Source organism: Microtus ochrogaster, unplaced genomic scaffold (assembly GCF_000317375.1).
Source record: "Microtus ochrogaster isolate Prairie Vole_2 unplaced genomic scaffold, MicOch1.0 UNK97, whole genome shotgun sequence".
Taxonomy (NCBI): Eukaryota; Metazoa; Chordata; class Mammalia; order Rodentia; family Cricetidae; genus Microtus; species Microtus ochrogaster.
The window spans coordinates 18,590-32,774 of NW_004949195.1; the positions used below are offsets into that span (position 1 = coordinate 18,590).

Genomic DNA, 14,185 nt, shown 5'->3' on the forward strand with positions numbered 1-14,185 from the left:
CTCTGTCAACACTTACACATGGACCACAGGGAGGCTGTGCTAATTCCCTGAGTTTGACCCAGGGGAAGGCTTTGCCATTTTCATGGATCTGATGCACTGGGTCCTTGACATAGCCCTGTCACTAACACACATTCACTCAGGGCTTCCTCTGCGGAAGAATTGCCCAGATGGGAAATGACCAGTCATCAAAATGCTCACCCCTGTCTCAGGTTGTAGAAGGCATATTACTCTCCAATGAGGTCTGCATAAGGTGACCAAGTTTGCTTATTTAAAAAAAAGTAAGGTTCTGAATATCAAGGTATTTGGCCAAAAAACAAAACAACAATAAAAGCCAAGATAGTTCCTGTTGCAAGGCTAAAACAGGAACGAGCTAACTGTCTAACTGAGAAGCTTGCAAAGCCACTTTAAATGGACCTTGGCAGATGAAGTTAACAAAACTCTGCCTCCTTTTTCTTTTCAGGTATTCAGACTTGTGGCTTGTAACAATGTATTTTATAGATTTCTAAAAACTGGGAGTCAAAAGAAGCCAGCGTCTTGCTACTGTGACCTAGGATTGAGTAACAATTGTACAAGAAGTGGTGCATGCACTCATTTAGTCCTCAAAGAGATGAAAAAAGTAAACAAAAACACAAAATGAGGCCAATTTGTATGTAAAACATCTTGGCATTTTTTGGTTTTTCTCTTCTTTGCTTGAAAAGTATTTGAATGGAGACTCAGAAAACAATGTAGCACTCTGCATTAAGAGTGGAGAACGAGGTGGAGTGGGTTAGCAGGTTAGCCCACACTAACCCTGGTGACACGTATCAGTACTTTCAGATCTGACCAAGTGTCTCAGCCTCATCACACTGGGGTTGTCATGGCAACAGCCTGCACACACCATTCAAGGGAGGACCAGCTGCAGCAGCCCTCCCCCAGGCTTGACTGACTTTAGACATGTCTAGTGACAGCTGCCATTCTCCTATTGAAATGACACTCCCCTTTGATGGAGTCTTTCCCAGCCCCAGCAGCCGGATGTCACCTGACATTACTGATGGATAGTGACGGCTCCTTCGGAACCTTGGTGCCAGTCACACTAATTCTACCGCACCCGTGATACTGGGCTTAGTGCTGAATTTAGGACATGGGAACCTCTGTCCTCTTAAGAGGATCCTCATTTCTGCTGAGACAGCTGTTCTCAGGCTAAGGACCAGCCGGGAAGCCTTGAGGATCACTGTGACAGGACATGGGGATTATGCTGTCTGGTACATGAACAGGATGAAAAGGGCTGAAGGGAGTTGGTGAAGGATGCAGGCAGAGGCTGGGGAAATGCCAGGCACTCTGTGTCCTTGCAGCCCTGGTCCTGGAATCACAGATCTCCTATGGGAGTTTGTCACCAGTGCAGAATCTCAGCTAATCCCAGTGTGACTGTGTACATGGTCAAGTTTGAGAAAAGCTGCTTGAAATCACAAATGGTATTTAATCCTTATAACAGTTTGTTTGTTTGTTTGTTTTGAGGCAGGGTCTGAATTTGTGGTGTGCGCTAGCCTCCATCTCAAAATCCCTCTGTCTCAAACACTGAGCTTTTCAGAGTGAGCCACATGACTCCTGGGTTTGCAGCACCCTTTGAAGAGAATGATTATTTCCATGTTTTAAGGATGCTACTCAAGACTGGAGAGATGGCTCAGAGGTTAAACACACTGGCTGCTCTTCCAGAAGTCCTGAGTTCAACTCCCAGCAACTACATGATGGCTCATAATTATCTGTAATGAGATCTGGTGCCCTCCTCTGGCATGGAAGTGTACATGCAGGAGGAACATTGTATACATAATAAATACATCTTTTAAAAACGGATGCTAGTCAGCTTCAGCTGTCACAACCATCTGAAGGAGTTTCAACAGAGGAATTTCCCAACCCAAGAGTTGTCTTGATTGATGTGGGAAAGCCCAGCTTGCCACAGGAGGCCAGCTTATTGCACCTGGTACCATCTTGCCAGGTAGGTGAAGGGGATGTACAGGAAAGCTAGCAAAGTAGCCTTCCTTCTGCCATGCCTCCTGCCTGATTTCCCTCACAGGTGGACTGTGGCCTGGAGGCAGATGGTGAAATAAACCCTTTTCTCTCCGCTGCTTCTGGTCAGAACATCACAGCAACAGCAAGCAAACTAGGAAGATGGATAAGGAAACAGAGAAGGGAGTTTCCATCCTTCCTCCTCTTCCTCATTACTGGAAGGGTTTACTGTGGGAGGGGCCTGCCTGTGCATTCCCAGCAGGCAAAGCACAGCACGGCGCTCAAGTGCACATCTGTTCTTCCTCACACCTCACATCCTTCCCTCCATCCCCAGAGCTACCAAACTGAACAGTCAACGAATACTTAATAACTGACCCTGAGCTTACCTTATTTTATTGGTTTTTTTTTACAGGACAGGGTCTCACTATATAGCCCTGGCTGTCCTAGAACTCACTATATAGCCCTGGCTGTCCTAGAACTCTGAACTCACAGACATCTGCCTACCTGGGTCTCCTGAGTGTTGGGACTAAAGGTGTGTGCCACTATGCCCACCAATCCGATGTGTAAAGAGAAGTCTACAGCCGGCAGGAATGGGGGAGGACAAGAAGAGTGGCCAGCTAGCAACTTGTAGACACATGACCTCACTACCTTGGTTACAAGTGAATGCTGGGCTGGGCCTGGCAAAGAGAAGCCATCAGAGGTCAATTTCAATTCCATATCAGAAAGACTTCTACAAATAGGGCTGCTCCAGCCCGAGAAATGGTGCTCACTAAAGCTCTCAGACAGGTAGGTGTGTCAGGAAGATCCTGGCTTCCAGGACCAATGGAACCACTAGGGACTTAAGACTGTTCCTCAGACCCAGCTGCTACCACCTTTTTTCTTCATGACATTTATTTATTATTTATTACATTCATGACATCTTTTTGGCTGTGTGTACATGTGCCACAGTACACAATGGAAGCTGGAAGACAATTTTTGGCAGTCAGTTTTCTCCTTCTAGCATGTGAGTCCTGAGAATTAAACTCAGTTCTTTAAGCTTGGGAGAAAGTGCCTTTACCAACTAAGACATCTTGCCACATCTCTGCTATCACCTTCTGTCCCTGAACCTGGTGCTCCCGGGACACATCTAAGTAGTATGTGCTGTGCTTGGCATGAGCTCATCCAGCTTCCAGTATGTCAGTTGTCTTAGTTTTCTATTGCCATGACCAAGGCAACTTATAAAAAAATTAACTTGGGCTGGAGAGATGGCTCAGAGGTTAAGAGCATTGCCTGCTCTTCCAAAGGTCCTGAGTTCAATTCCCAGCAACCACATGGTGGCTCACAACCATCTGGAATGAGGTCTGGTGCCCTCTTCTGGCCTGCAGGCATACACACAGACAGAATATTGTATACATAAAAAATAAGTATTTTTTAAAAAAGAAAAAAATTAACTTGAGGGACCAGGGTTCTAGAAGGTTAGAGTCCATGGCAATCATGGCAGGGAACATGGCAGCAGATAGGCATGGTGCTGCAGCAGAAACTGAGGGTTTACATCTGGATCCAAATGCATAAGGCAGGTTGGAGAACTAACTGGGAATAGTGTGGGCTTTGAAACCTCAAAGCCTCCAGTGACATACCTCCTCCAACAAGGGTATATCTCCTAATCCTTCCCAAACAGTTCCACCAACTGTGGAGCAAATATTCAAACAGATGGTCCTATCAGGGCATTCTCCACAACAGCTATGGAGGACACAGGTGACTGGACCAAAGATGAAGATAGAACATACCAACCCTCGAGGAGGTAACTCCCAGATGGACGGCTGGTGGAAAGTAGTCACCTGTAAAGACTAGCTGGTAAATGACATCTTTGCCCTCTGAAATACAGACTGAGAAACAGAAGGAAGAAGTCATGGGACTCCAGGAAGGTGGCTCAGTGGTGCTGCCAAGTCTGACGAGCTTGCTCCCCAGGGTTTCCATGGTAAAATAAGAGAACCAAGGCTTGCAAACTGTCCTCTGACCTCCACATGCATGCTGTGGCAAACACATATGCTCCTCCAAATAAGTAAATAAATAATAAATAAATGTAATAGCAAAAAAAGAATGGGTGGCCAGAGCCAATCAGAATGTACACACACACACAGACATACACACACGCACACACACGCACACCAATGCTGTGGGATGTCCTTCTGTATATGTGTTACTCTTATTGGTTAATGAATAAAGCTGCTTTGGCCTACTATGTCAGGACAGAATATAGCCAGGCTGGAAGAGATATAGAGAATAGGCAGAGTCTAGGAGACACCATTTAGCTGCTGCAGGAGAAAGTCGCCATGGCTGGAACTTTGCCAGTAAACCACAGCCTTGTTACAATACACAGATTAATAAAAATGGGTTAATTTAAGATATAAGAGCTAGGTAGGAATATACTTAAGCTATTGGCCAAGCAGTGCTGTAATTAATATAGTTTCTGTGTGATTATTGGGTCTGGGTGGCCAGGAAATGAATTAGCAGTCTTCATTTACAAAATGGTGTACACCATCTGGGGCATGAATCCACATAAGACCTAATAAAAGCTTAAGGGGAAAAAAAAGAGAGCTTCTAGACTCACAAAAATGGAAGCCACGTGCAGTTTCTTGGTAGCCATATTTTTTCAGATAGGCTTTGTTTGCTGGCAGCAAGCAGAGGTGTAGCTCCTTTAAGAGTGGGCTTCCTGACTCAGCACTAGCAGCAAAAACTGCACAGCCTCTTTAAGGGAAGGTTTCCTGATTTGTGCTGGCAGCAGGAACTCTAGCTCTTTTGGGAGGTCCTGAACTTTTGGGAGGGTTTTGTGAGCAGCATGCTACTAGTTGCTTAATGGAGACATAGACCGACTGCATCCCGGGAGTCTGGGCAATGAGCACAGCTGGCAGAGGCAGTGAACAGACCTCTACCAATTTGGATGGAGTGAAGCCAGCAGCCAGGGCCATGGAGTTGGTCCTAGTCGTGTCTGCTTAGCATTTTAAAAAAAAAAGGTGTTCTTTGTCAGAAAATTATTACAGACACGTAATAAAGACAGATTCACACAAAAAACCCACCTCTGAATGTGTCACAGTGTTGATTACTGTAATGGGCTTATGAAAGAGAAGAAAGAGTACAGACAGTCATAGATTAAAGGAGTAAGGATAATAAAATAAATCTTAAAAGTAATAGAATAAAAAAGCCACGTAAAGGTGAAAAATACACAGAGAGTCTGGATTATGCATATTATTGTGTTTTCTTTGATTTTTTGGACTGCAGAGAGACATTTGATTCTGGGGGCTACTAAGTTAAACCAACATAAAGGAATCTTAACTTCAAAATTTGGGTCTAAGAATATGCTGCTTTGGAAAAGAGGTTCTGCTTTTGTTTCTACAGAAGATGAGAACCTCTGGATTCCTTCCACGCTAATGTAGTTTGATGGAACAAGACCCACCCAAAAGGTCTTCATGAACCTTAAAAGTACCTCGCCCAACAAACAGCAGGAGCAGTTTGGGAAAAACTAATTTTTTTTGAGAAAAAAAATCCCAAAATGATTGTTTATAAATGTTTGTTTTCATTTAAAGGAAGTTAATTATAAGTGATTAATGGACAAGTCAATTTCAAAAAAGGGGGGGGATATGATATAGAGATGAACACTTTCCATTGGTATGAATCTTGGTCTATTGATACATATTTAAGGGCTATTTTGTTACACTGTATATATGTATATTTCTACTCTTATTTAAGTATTATGCTTAGCATCTCATTTAAAAATGTAATCTATAATTAAAAGTTGCAGATTAATAGGCAGTCATTTATAATAGTTAAACTTGTAGTCATGTTAGTTAGGTTTTCTAGATATACAGAGATATATTTCAGTTAGATAATCTTCATCACTTCAAAGACCTACAAAACATGGCATTAATGTTTTAAGAACTTAAAACTTTTCTAGACAATGAAATATGTCTGCTTCTGGCAGCACCAATTACTTCAGAAAGGTTGATGGGCAGAAAGGTTGATTGAAGAAACTTGCTATGGAATTTGCCTTCAATGTGACAAAACTAGTAATTTGGGCAAGAAACTGCTCTTGCCTAGACTGCTTGATGGTGTGCTGTATGAACTGGAGATGCAGGACCCACAGAAAAATGACTGCTGAACTTTCCAAAATACAGAATGGTACTTCAAGGTTCCTGTTTCACAGAAAAAAACTGCCAGATATTTTGCAAGACACAAAAGAAAGCAACTAATGAACTTTACCATTATAAGGCAGAAAAGATCTTCAAATTTCCTACTTCACTGAAAAGTCTGCCAGATATTATGGGCCTGTAGGCTAAAGATGGATGTCCCAATATTACAGAAGAACTTTGGGTGACTGTCCAGATAGTGAGATATCTCTGTCAATTCTAGAACTTTGGAAGTCGCTTACAATGCACTTCCTGTTTACTCAGGTAATATCATATCCTTCTGGGATCTTTGGTGGAGATAAAGACTAGTTAATTATAATTCTAGTTTTCCTTAGTTATAATAAAGGATAAATTAGATATAAAACTTTAGACTCACAAAGATATGATAGATGATAGAGTATTTTCCTTATTTTGCCAAATACAAAGACTAAATACTGTAACTGTAATTCTTGTTTGATTTCTGTTTTATGTAATTTTACTATTTTAAAGTTAAAGCCTTCCTTTTTTTAATTAGACAGAAAAGGGGAGATGATGTAGGATGTCCTTTTGTATATGTGTTGCTTTTATTGGTTAAGGAATAAAGCTGCTTTGGCCTATGGCAGGACAGAATAGAGCCAAGCTGGAAAAGACATAGAGAGAGAGAGTAGGTGTCTAAGAGACGCCATGTAGCTGCTGAAGGAGAAAGACGCTGCTGCCAGAACTTTTCTGATAAACCACAGCCTCTGGGACAGCAGTTCAAGCCATGCAGCCCCAAAGGCAGTTCAGCTCAAAGGTTCAAGCTATGCATCACACAGGTAGTTCACCTCAAGTGTCCAACCAGAGTGTACTGAGTAATCATGATTATCAACCTGACTGGATTCTGAAGCACCTGGAGCTGAGTGGAGCCCCCTCTGTGTGAGGGGACTGGGGTGACAGATAATGAGCAAGGCTGTTACATGGTGGGAAGGATTTGAACAGGAACACAGGTGACTATACTATAACTATACCATGTTATACCTGGGAGGTCTAAGAGGCAATGAGGGCAGCCTGAGTACTAAGGGCGAAGCTTTTGATTCTCAAGGCTCTACCTTGTAGTTTCAACTCATCCCGTACTTTTGGATACCCTTACCTATCAGGCTTCATTTGCAGCCAACTGCTAATCAAAGCTAATCCAGGCAAGTACTTACAGGCCTCACTGCTAATTCCTGTCCTCCCCACTCATCTCTAAAGACACTGGGCAAAAGCACTGTTAGAAACTACAAAATGTCCATTAATGTGAGTTTATTAGGATGTGTAAGATTTGTCTTAATTTCAGAGAGAAAAAAGTACCAACCAAGTGGCGTGGGCTTGTCAGTGATCACGTCCATATATGGAGAAAAGGATTCCTCAGATGGGAAGAACTAGGGCAGGAGCAGGGTCATCACAAAGGAGCCCTTCCCAGCAGGCTATCAAAGGTTATTTGGGAGCATTTCCTTTATATCTGGAGAGGTGGTGGGGTGTGGTGGGGGCGGAGACAGACCATTTCTACACAGACCACACCTCCAGGTAGCGTGAATAGAGGCATGTGCCAAGTTACCTAGTCAACATAAACAGGGTTGCGGACATACAAGTATATTTTTTTGAGAATCTTTACACCTTTATATATTTCTGGAATGTTATCATCGCTACGTTTTCCTTTAAGTGGGACACATTTGCTTGTTTGTTTTTGAGACAGGACATCATGTGCCCCAAGTTGTCCTTGAGCTGACTATGTAACCACAGATGCTTTGGTTTCTGCCTCCCTCCCCAGCACTGGGGTGATAAATATACTCACTGTACTGTTTTACTACTCTTGCTTTTCGGGAGACTCTGTAGCTTTAAGATCAATTCTTTACACAAAGGCTTCGAGGGAAAGAACCTTGCTCCAGTCTCTGCACAAAATTTCTAGAAAATTACTGGGAAAGAAGGAATTTCATCTTTGCAAACACCTGGTATTGACACATTAAACTGGAAATGCTCATTGACCTAAACCATTGCCAAACACCATGTCTTCTTTGTATTTCAAGACTATGGACTTTAACTTCACATTAGCTGGAGGGAAGGCCAGATTTTATTTTATTTTTTAAAAAGGGGGTATTTAAGATTATGTTTTTAAAAATTTGAGGGGAGTAGATTTCATTAGTACTATCTATGTATAGTCACATTGCTATTTATAAAGTGGGGTGAGGGACCAGAGAGATGGCTCAGTGGACAAAGGCTCTTCAGCCAACTGAGGCCCAAAGTTTGAGCGGTAAAACTCAATAGTGGGAAGGACAGAAGTGACTGCAAGTTGTCTACTGCTCTCCAGATGTAATCCTGTGGCGGGTGCACGATCCCCCAACCCATCCAATAAAATAAATGAAAAAAAAAAGTTATTCACTTTATTTTAGGTGAATATTAAGGACACATTATGGTTAATCTGGACTGTCAACTTGATGGGATCTAGAATCACCATGGAAACAATGCCCTATCAGGGGTTGTCTATACTAGGTTAACTGAGAGGAGGAGACCCACTGTACATGTGGGTGGTACCATGCTGTCAGCGGGGGCATGGACTGAAGTTTCTGACTGTGGACCCTAGGTGTGCAGCTGCCCCTGCTCTTGCCAAACCTTCCCCGCCACAGCGGACCACGGCCCCTTCACTGTGAGTCAGAGCAAACCCTTCCTTCCTAAAATTTCTCCAGCCAGGATTTTGTTGCAGCAATAACACAAGTAACTAATACAGGAACTTAATAACCTGACCATGCAGTTCTTGGGCCTTTGGAACTGGATTGTAAGAAGAATGTGAATAGTTTGAAACTTTGGGCTAGAAAAGCCCTAGAATGCTCTAAGCAACGTTTTATAGGCCATTCTGGCAGAAGTTTAGAAGACCAGAATTCTGTGAGAAAAGATGAGAGTGGAAACCAGGCTCATGAGAGTCCAGGGGTGTAGTAATAGGAGGAGCGGGCTGCGTTCCTACAGCACAGGGGTGTAAGGCCTCTGAGAAGCTGACCTAGACGCCATTCAGGTTACACCCTGACACAGAATCTGATTGCTTTCTAGCTGTATCTTGAGTGCATAAGACCGGAAATGCACACACCACAACAGATTTGTGGATGAGTGGGTAGTTGAATAAATCAAGGACATTTTAAAACATGATATCAGAATTATGTGAAAATGAAAAATACCAAGCTGTGGGATGAAATAAAAGCAGTACTAAGAGTGAAAGTTCTTAGCACCTACATTAAAAAAAAAATCAGAAATAGTTCGAATAAATAACTTAATGATGCACCTCAAGAATTAAAAAAAAAAAAACAGGAATAAACCAAATTCCAAAACAGGAGATTGATTGGAAGAAATAATTAAAACCGAGGGAGAAATTAATAAAATAAAAAAACAAAAGAATCAATAAAAGAGAAAGCTGATTCGTTGAAAAGATTAGCAAGATTGACAAATCCCTAGCCAAAATAACCAAAAGACAGAAGACCTAAATTAATAAAATTAGAGATGAAAAGATCACTTAACAGACATCAGAGAAATTTAGAAACTCGTAGGGACATACTTGAAAAACCTATTCTACAGAATTAGGAAAGCTACAAGAAATGGATTTCTGGATATATCTGTCACACAAAAGATAAACCAAGATGAATGGTGTTGGGAGAGGGGTGGAGGAGGTGAAATTCCTCTAGCAATTCTCAGGGGATACCTTTGATAGAAGACCAGGCAGCACCTGGGAAGAAGGGTTCGGTTTGAACCAGGAAATCAGCCTCGGCAAAGGGGGCGCCCTCTGCCCCCCCCCCCCCCGGGACATCAGCAGGTTCCCAAACTTTCTCCCGTGGGCGGAACCCAGGCAGTTGGCAAGGCGGCAACGCTTACCAGCACGAAGTGCACCAGGGCATCGTAACAGAGCCAGGCGAGCACCCCACGCTCCACAGCGCTCCGCCCGCGGCCCAGGCGCAGGCCCAGCGCGCACCCCAGGGCCAGCAGTGCCGAGCAAAGCAGCAAGGAGGAGCCCGTCGCCATGCTCAGTGCCCACTCCTCGTTCACAGGTTTCCAAAATAGCCCAAATCTCTGCAAGCCAGGCAGCGAGACTGTCGTAGGCGGGGCTTCCCACGGACTGAGCTTCTCCTGAGATCCGTGCTCGCAGGTGGGAGGGAAGGAGGGACTTCTCGTGGGCGGGTTCCTATGGGCGGAGCTTCTCGCGAGCGGGCGGAGCTTCGCGTGGGAGGGATCCTGCGGGTGGTGACGGGAACCCAGGGGCGGAGCTTCTGACGTCTGACGTCTAACAGGTTCAAAAGATTAAGCCACTGAGTGAAAGTCCAGACGGTGGAGATTTCGTCCGGAGACAGAAATCTTGAGAACAAAGGTTCTGAGGAGGCCTAAGCAAAGATCTCCACAGTCATTACAGGCCTTTCAACCATTGCTTCGTTTGTTTGAGATAGCCTAGCTACTTAGCTCAAGATAAAATGGAAACCAGTATGCAGCCCAGGCAGGTCGAATTCAAGGTTATCCTCCTGCCCTGACTTCCCGAGGGCAGCAAAGACAGGAGCATCACCATGCTACCACCCGACCTGGGCTCCCTTGCAGGGTTTTTAAATCTCATACAGCTGACTGACCCTATTTCTAATATTTAACCCACAAAAGTCAGGTGCTGTATGCCTCTGCTGGGGATGGGTCTCAACAACACAACACTTGCCTAGCACCCACTACATTTCCAGGTTTCCGGGTGGGGGCAGATTTTGGGAAAGAGGGGAGGGCAGCTGCTTAAATGGAATTAATTCCAACTTTGCAACACAGGACACTTCTGTGGGCTGGCCTCACGGCAGTGTGAACACACTAAGCACCACGGAGCTATATGCCTTAAAGATGGCTGGCTAGGAGGGTGGATTTTTCCGTATCTGCAGAAGATATCTCTTTACTGTGTATTGCTCCTCCATCGCACCAGAACATAAACTCCACGAGACAGGGACTGGCCTGTCTGGTAGGGGATACCTGACACCTATTGCAGATCTGGCAGCTGTCTAAGAACTGCTGACTGAGGGGGCAGAGCCAATCCTGCCAGACTAGTTAACAGCAAACTAATGACTCTTTAGTATGGCCGGTGCATTTCTCAACCACACTGACAGGCTCTAAGGTCAACAGAGAGCCCAGCCTCTCTGATCATGCCTAGCAAGCATTCTCTTGATTAGCTTAGCGATGCTGGGAAGGCGCTATTCCATAGGACGGGCTCTGCACTGAGGAAAGAAAGGCAAGGCACTGGCATGCTTCACTCTGCCTCCTGACCGTGCATGCCACAGCCTCTAGTTCCTGCCTCCATGATTGCCCTCCACGAACTGGGAGCCAAAGTAAATCCCTTCTCCCTTAGATTGCTTCTGTCAGTACATTTTTTATCACAGCAGCAAGAAAAGCCATGCACTTAGGAACTAACCTGTCTTCTAGATGAAAAAGCTGGAGGTGGCTCCTGCCCTTTCAGAGGGTCTGAGTTCAGTTGCCACCTCATCACCCACATCTAACTCCTGCTCCGGGGGACCCAATGGTCTCTCATCACCCACATCTAACTCCTGCTCCAGGGACCCAATGGTCTCTCATCAAGCACATCTAACTCCTGCTCCAGGGACCCAATGGTCTCTTCTGGCCTCTGCAGCACAGCCCTCGCATACACACGTACAATTTAAGAAATAGAAACATTGTAAGAGCTTAGATTAAGAGCCGTCAGAGTCGGCCCCTGCTCTGCAATCTTCTGGTGTCTGCCTTCACCACCATGCTGCGACAGCTCCCTCTGATCTGTGACTTCCTCATCACTCCTTCCTACACTTCAAACCAACTTACTTCACTTTGCACATCAAGGTCTGATTCATTCCTGTGCCTCAAGTTAATTCCATTCCCTCCTATCTAGAACCAGCCAGAACCCGAGACTCATTCTCAATACTTCTCTCCGCAGACCGCACCTCTCGGGCATCACCAGCCTGGTGTGTACAGCTGCCAGGCACCTCTGACCCTCCTCGCCATCTTTCACCTGTCTCATCCGCACTAAACTGACCAATTATCCTGAAATGACTAAAGCTGACTCGGCTACCAACTAGCTGTCCTTATTAGAATTCATCTTCTGTGTACATAAATGGGCTAAGGTAGGTCTTGGGCCTGCCACTCCCAGAGGCCAGAAGATGGCACTGATCCACTCACTGGTGATGGAGTTATGGACACCCGTAAACTGCAATGTGGATCCTCTACAAGACTAACAAGTGCTCTTAACCTGTGAGCCATCTCTACAGCCCCAAACACCATCTTCCTTTATCCCCTTTGTGCCAATTTCCTACTGCTCCGTGCAGAAATCCTAGGGCTGACCACCGGGCTGTGTCACCTGCCCCATCAGCCCCTTGCTGGCCCTACTTACCCCTCTCCGTTGATTGTCATCACAACCTTGCACACCCTTTTGTACACCCCACAATGCCTGTGTAGTTTTCCCACCTCCACATTTTTTAGTGAAACTGCCCAGTCAACCCCTGTTCTTGCTTCAGTTTGGAGAAAATACAGCTGGACATATCTTCTTCACCAGGTCAAGAGTACTGCACTAAATCAAAAGCACAACTGACCTTTAGGGAACGCTCGCTAGCCTTTCTGAGCAGGCCTCTTCCTGACAGTTGTTTATCCTATGCCCTAGCGTAGTGCCTGGCATGAGATAGGATGCTCAATAAATATCTTAATGTTTCTAAAGGCTTAGTCAAAACCATTCATTAAGAAAAAATTACTGCCAAGGCACAGATAGAGTTAAAAGAATATAAGGAAAACTGGAATGAGATAGTATGAAATTTAAGTTTCAGACAGGCAGAAGCCTATGTGATAGGGCAAAGGAAGTTCAGGCTGTTCACTCCAAGTCTAAGAGTTGGAAAATGACTGAAACTCTCTTCCCACACTAGAATTAAGGGTCGAGAGGACGGAAGCTGGTCACACTACTCATTGTTGGGGTACACAGCCTGTTTAAGTTGACAGGAACCAGGCTCAATAAAACATTTAAAATCAGGACGGGGCCAATGCATGGGTGCTCTGGTGTGTGTGTGAGGGGCTCTTGTAAAAACAGCTCAGTCTCGTCTGCTCTCTGAAAAAATCAAGCACTAGTTCTAATCACACTTGTAACGACAGCCATTCAAGAGAAATGAGTTTTTCTGGGATAGGAGGGACTCTATAGCAACAGCAGCCAACACTGCAGACTAAGCTCCTTTGAAGTGACTCATTACTTCTCAATCTTATCCCATAAAATGGCTGCCTCAAAAATCTGGTTTTATCTCCAAAATAACACATGGATGTAAATGTATGCTCTGGAACACAGGTTCACAGCTGCAAAAAACTAGTAAAAACTGCTACCCCATGAAGACATTCCTTATTTTTCAGCTTAACAAGGTTTTGTCTTTGGACACCGTCATTGGGAAGGGAGCCATTCAAAAGACAGACGGTAATTTTTAAGGGAATGCAGGGGCATGCAGAGGATACCATTCCTTAGCACTGGTACCCACTTTATTTAATGGTTCTGGAATGTGTACTCAGGGTCTGGAGCATGCCACTCCATCTCTCTACATCGCTCCTGTATTATTCAATACCCTTGTAAGCTTTCCAAGGGAACGAAATTCTGTGGGACTTGGGAAGTGATGAGCATCAAAGTTTTCAAACTACGCTGCCTTAGGGCCAACACTAACTCACCGGAATTGCTGACCTCTGAGAACAGCCTACAACTGGTCACACACTGTCTTAGCTGGGCCTTTTACACAGGAGTTGACTTAGACCAACAGTGTACAAGGATGGAAGTCGGGCCCCAGGAGACATTTAGGAATGTCATGTTCAGGTGTCTGGACTGGAAGAGCCTGAGGTGCTAACTAAGACCTAGTGAGTATGAGCCACAGATGAGGCGAATCATCTCATAGTGCACAGGAGAACACCTCAACAATCAATTACCCAACAGCTTGAAATGGACTGAAATGAGTTGCACTGCCGGTTGAGCTAAGAGATCATGGGGACAGACTGTATTCCCACAACCGTTTTCCCGAGCACCCTTCTTGATGACTGATCTC

General features: G+C 44.6%; 1 protein-coding gene across 1 annotated transcript in view; it reads right to left on the reverse strand.

Annotated features, from left to right (window-relative positions):
* The window catches only part of Ebpl (EBP like), a 24,902-nt gene extending 12,755 nt beyond the window's left edge, over nucleotides 1–12,147 (reverse strand). Inside the window, exons 1-2 of the mRNA XM_005371070.2 lie at nucleotides 12,071–12,147; nucleotides 9,999–10,404 (exon numbers count right to left, since the gene is read on the reverse strand). Coding sequence (XP_005371127.1) covers nucleotides 9,999–10,404; nucleotides 12,071–12,147 — 483 coding nt within the window. The remainder of the gene's footprint in view (nucleotides 1–9,998; nucleotides 10,405–12,070) is intronic.
* Between the last annotated feature and the right edge of the window lie 2,038 nt (nucleotides 12,148–14,185).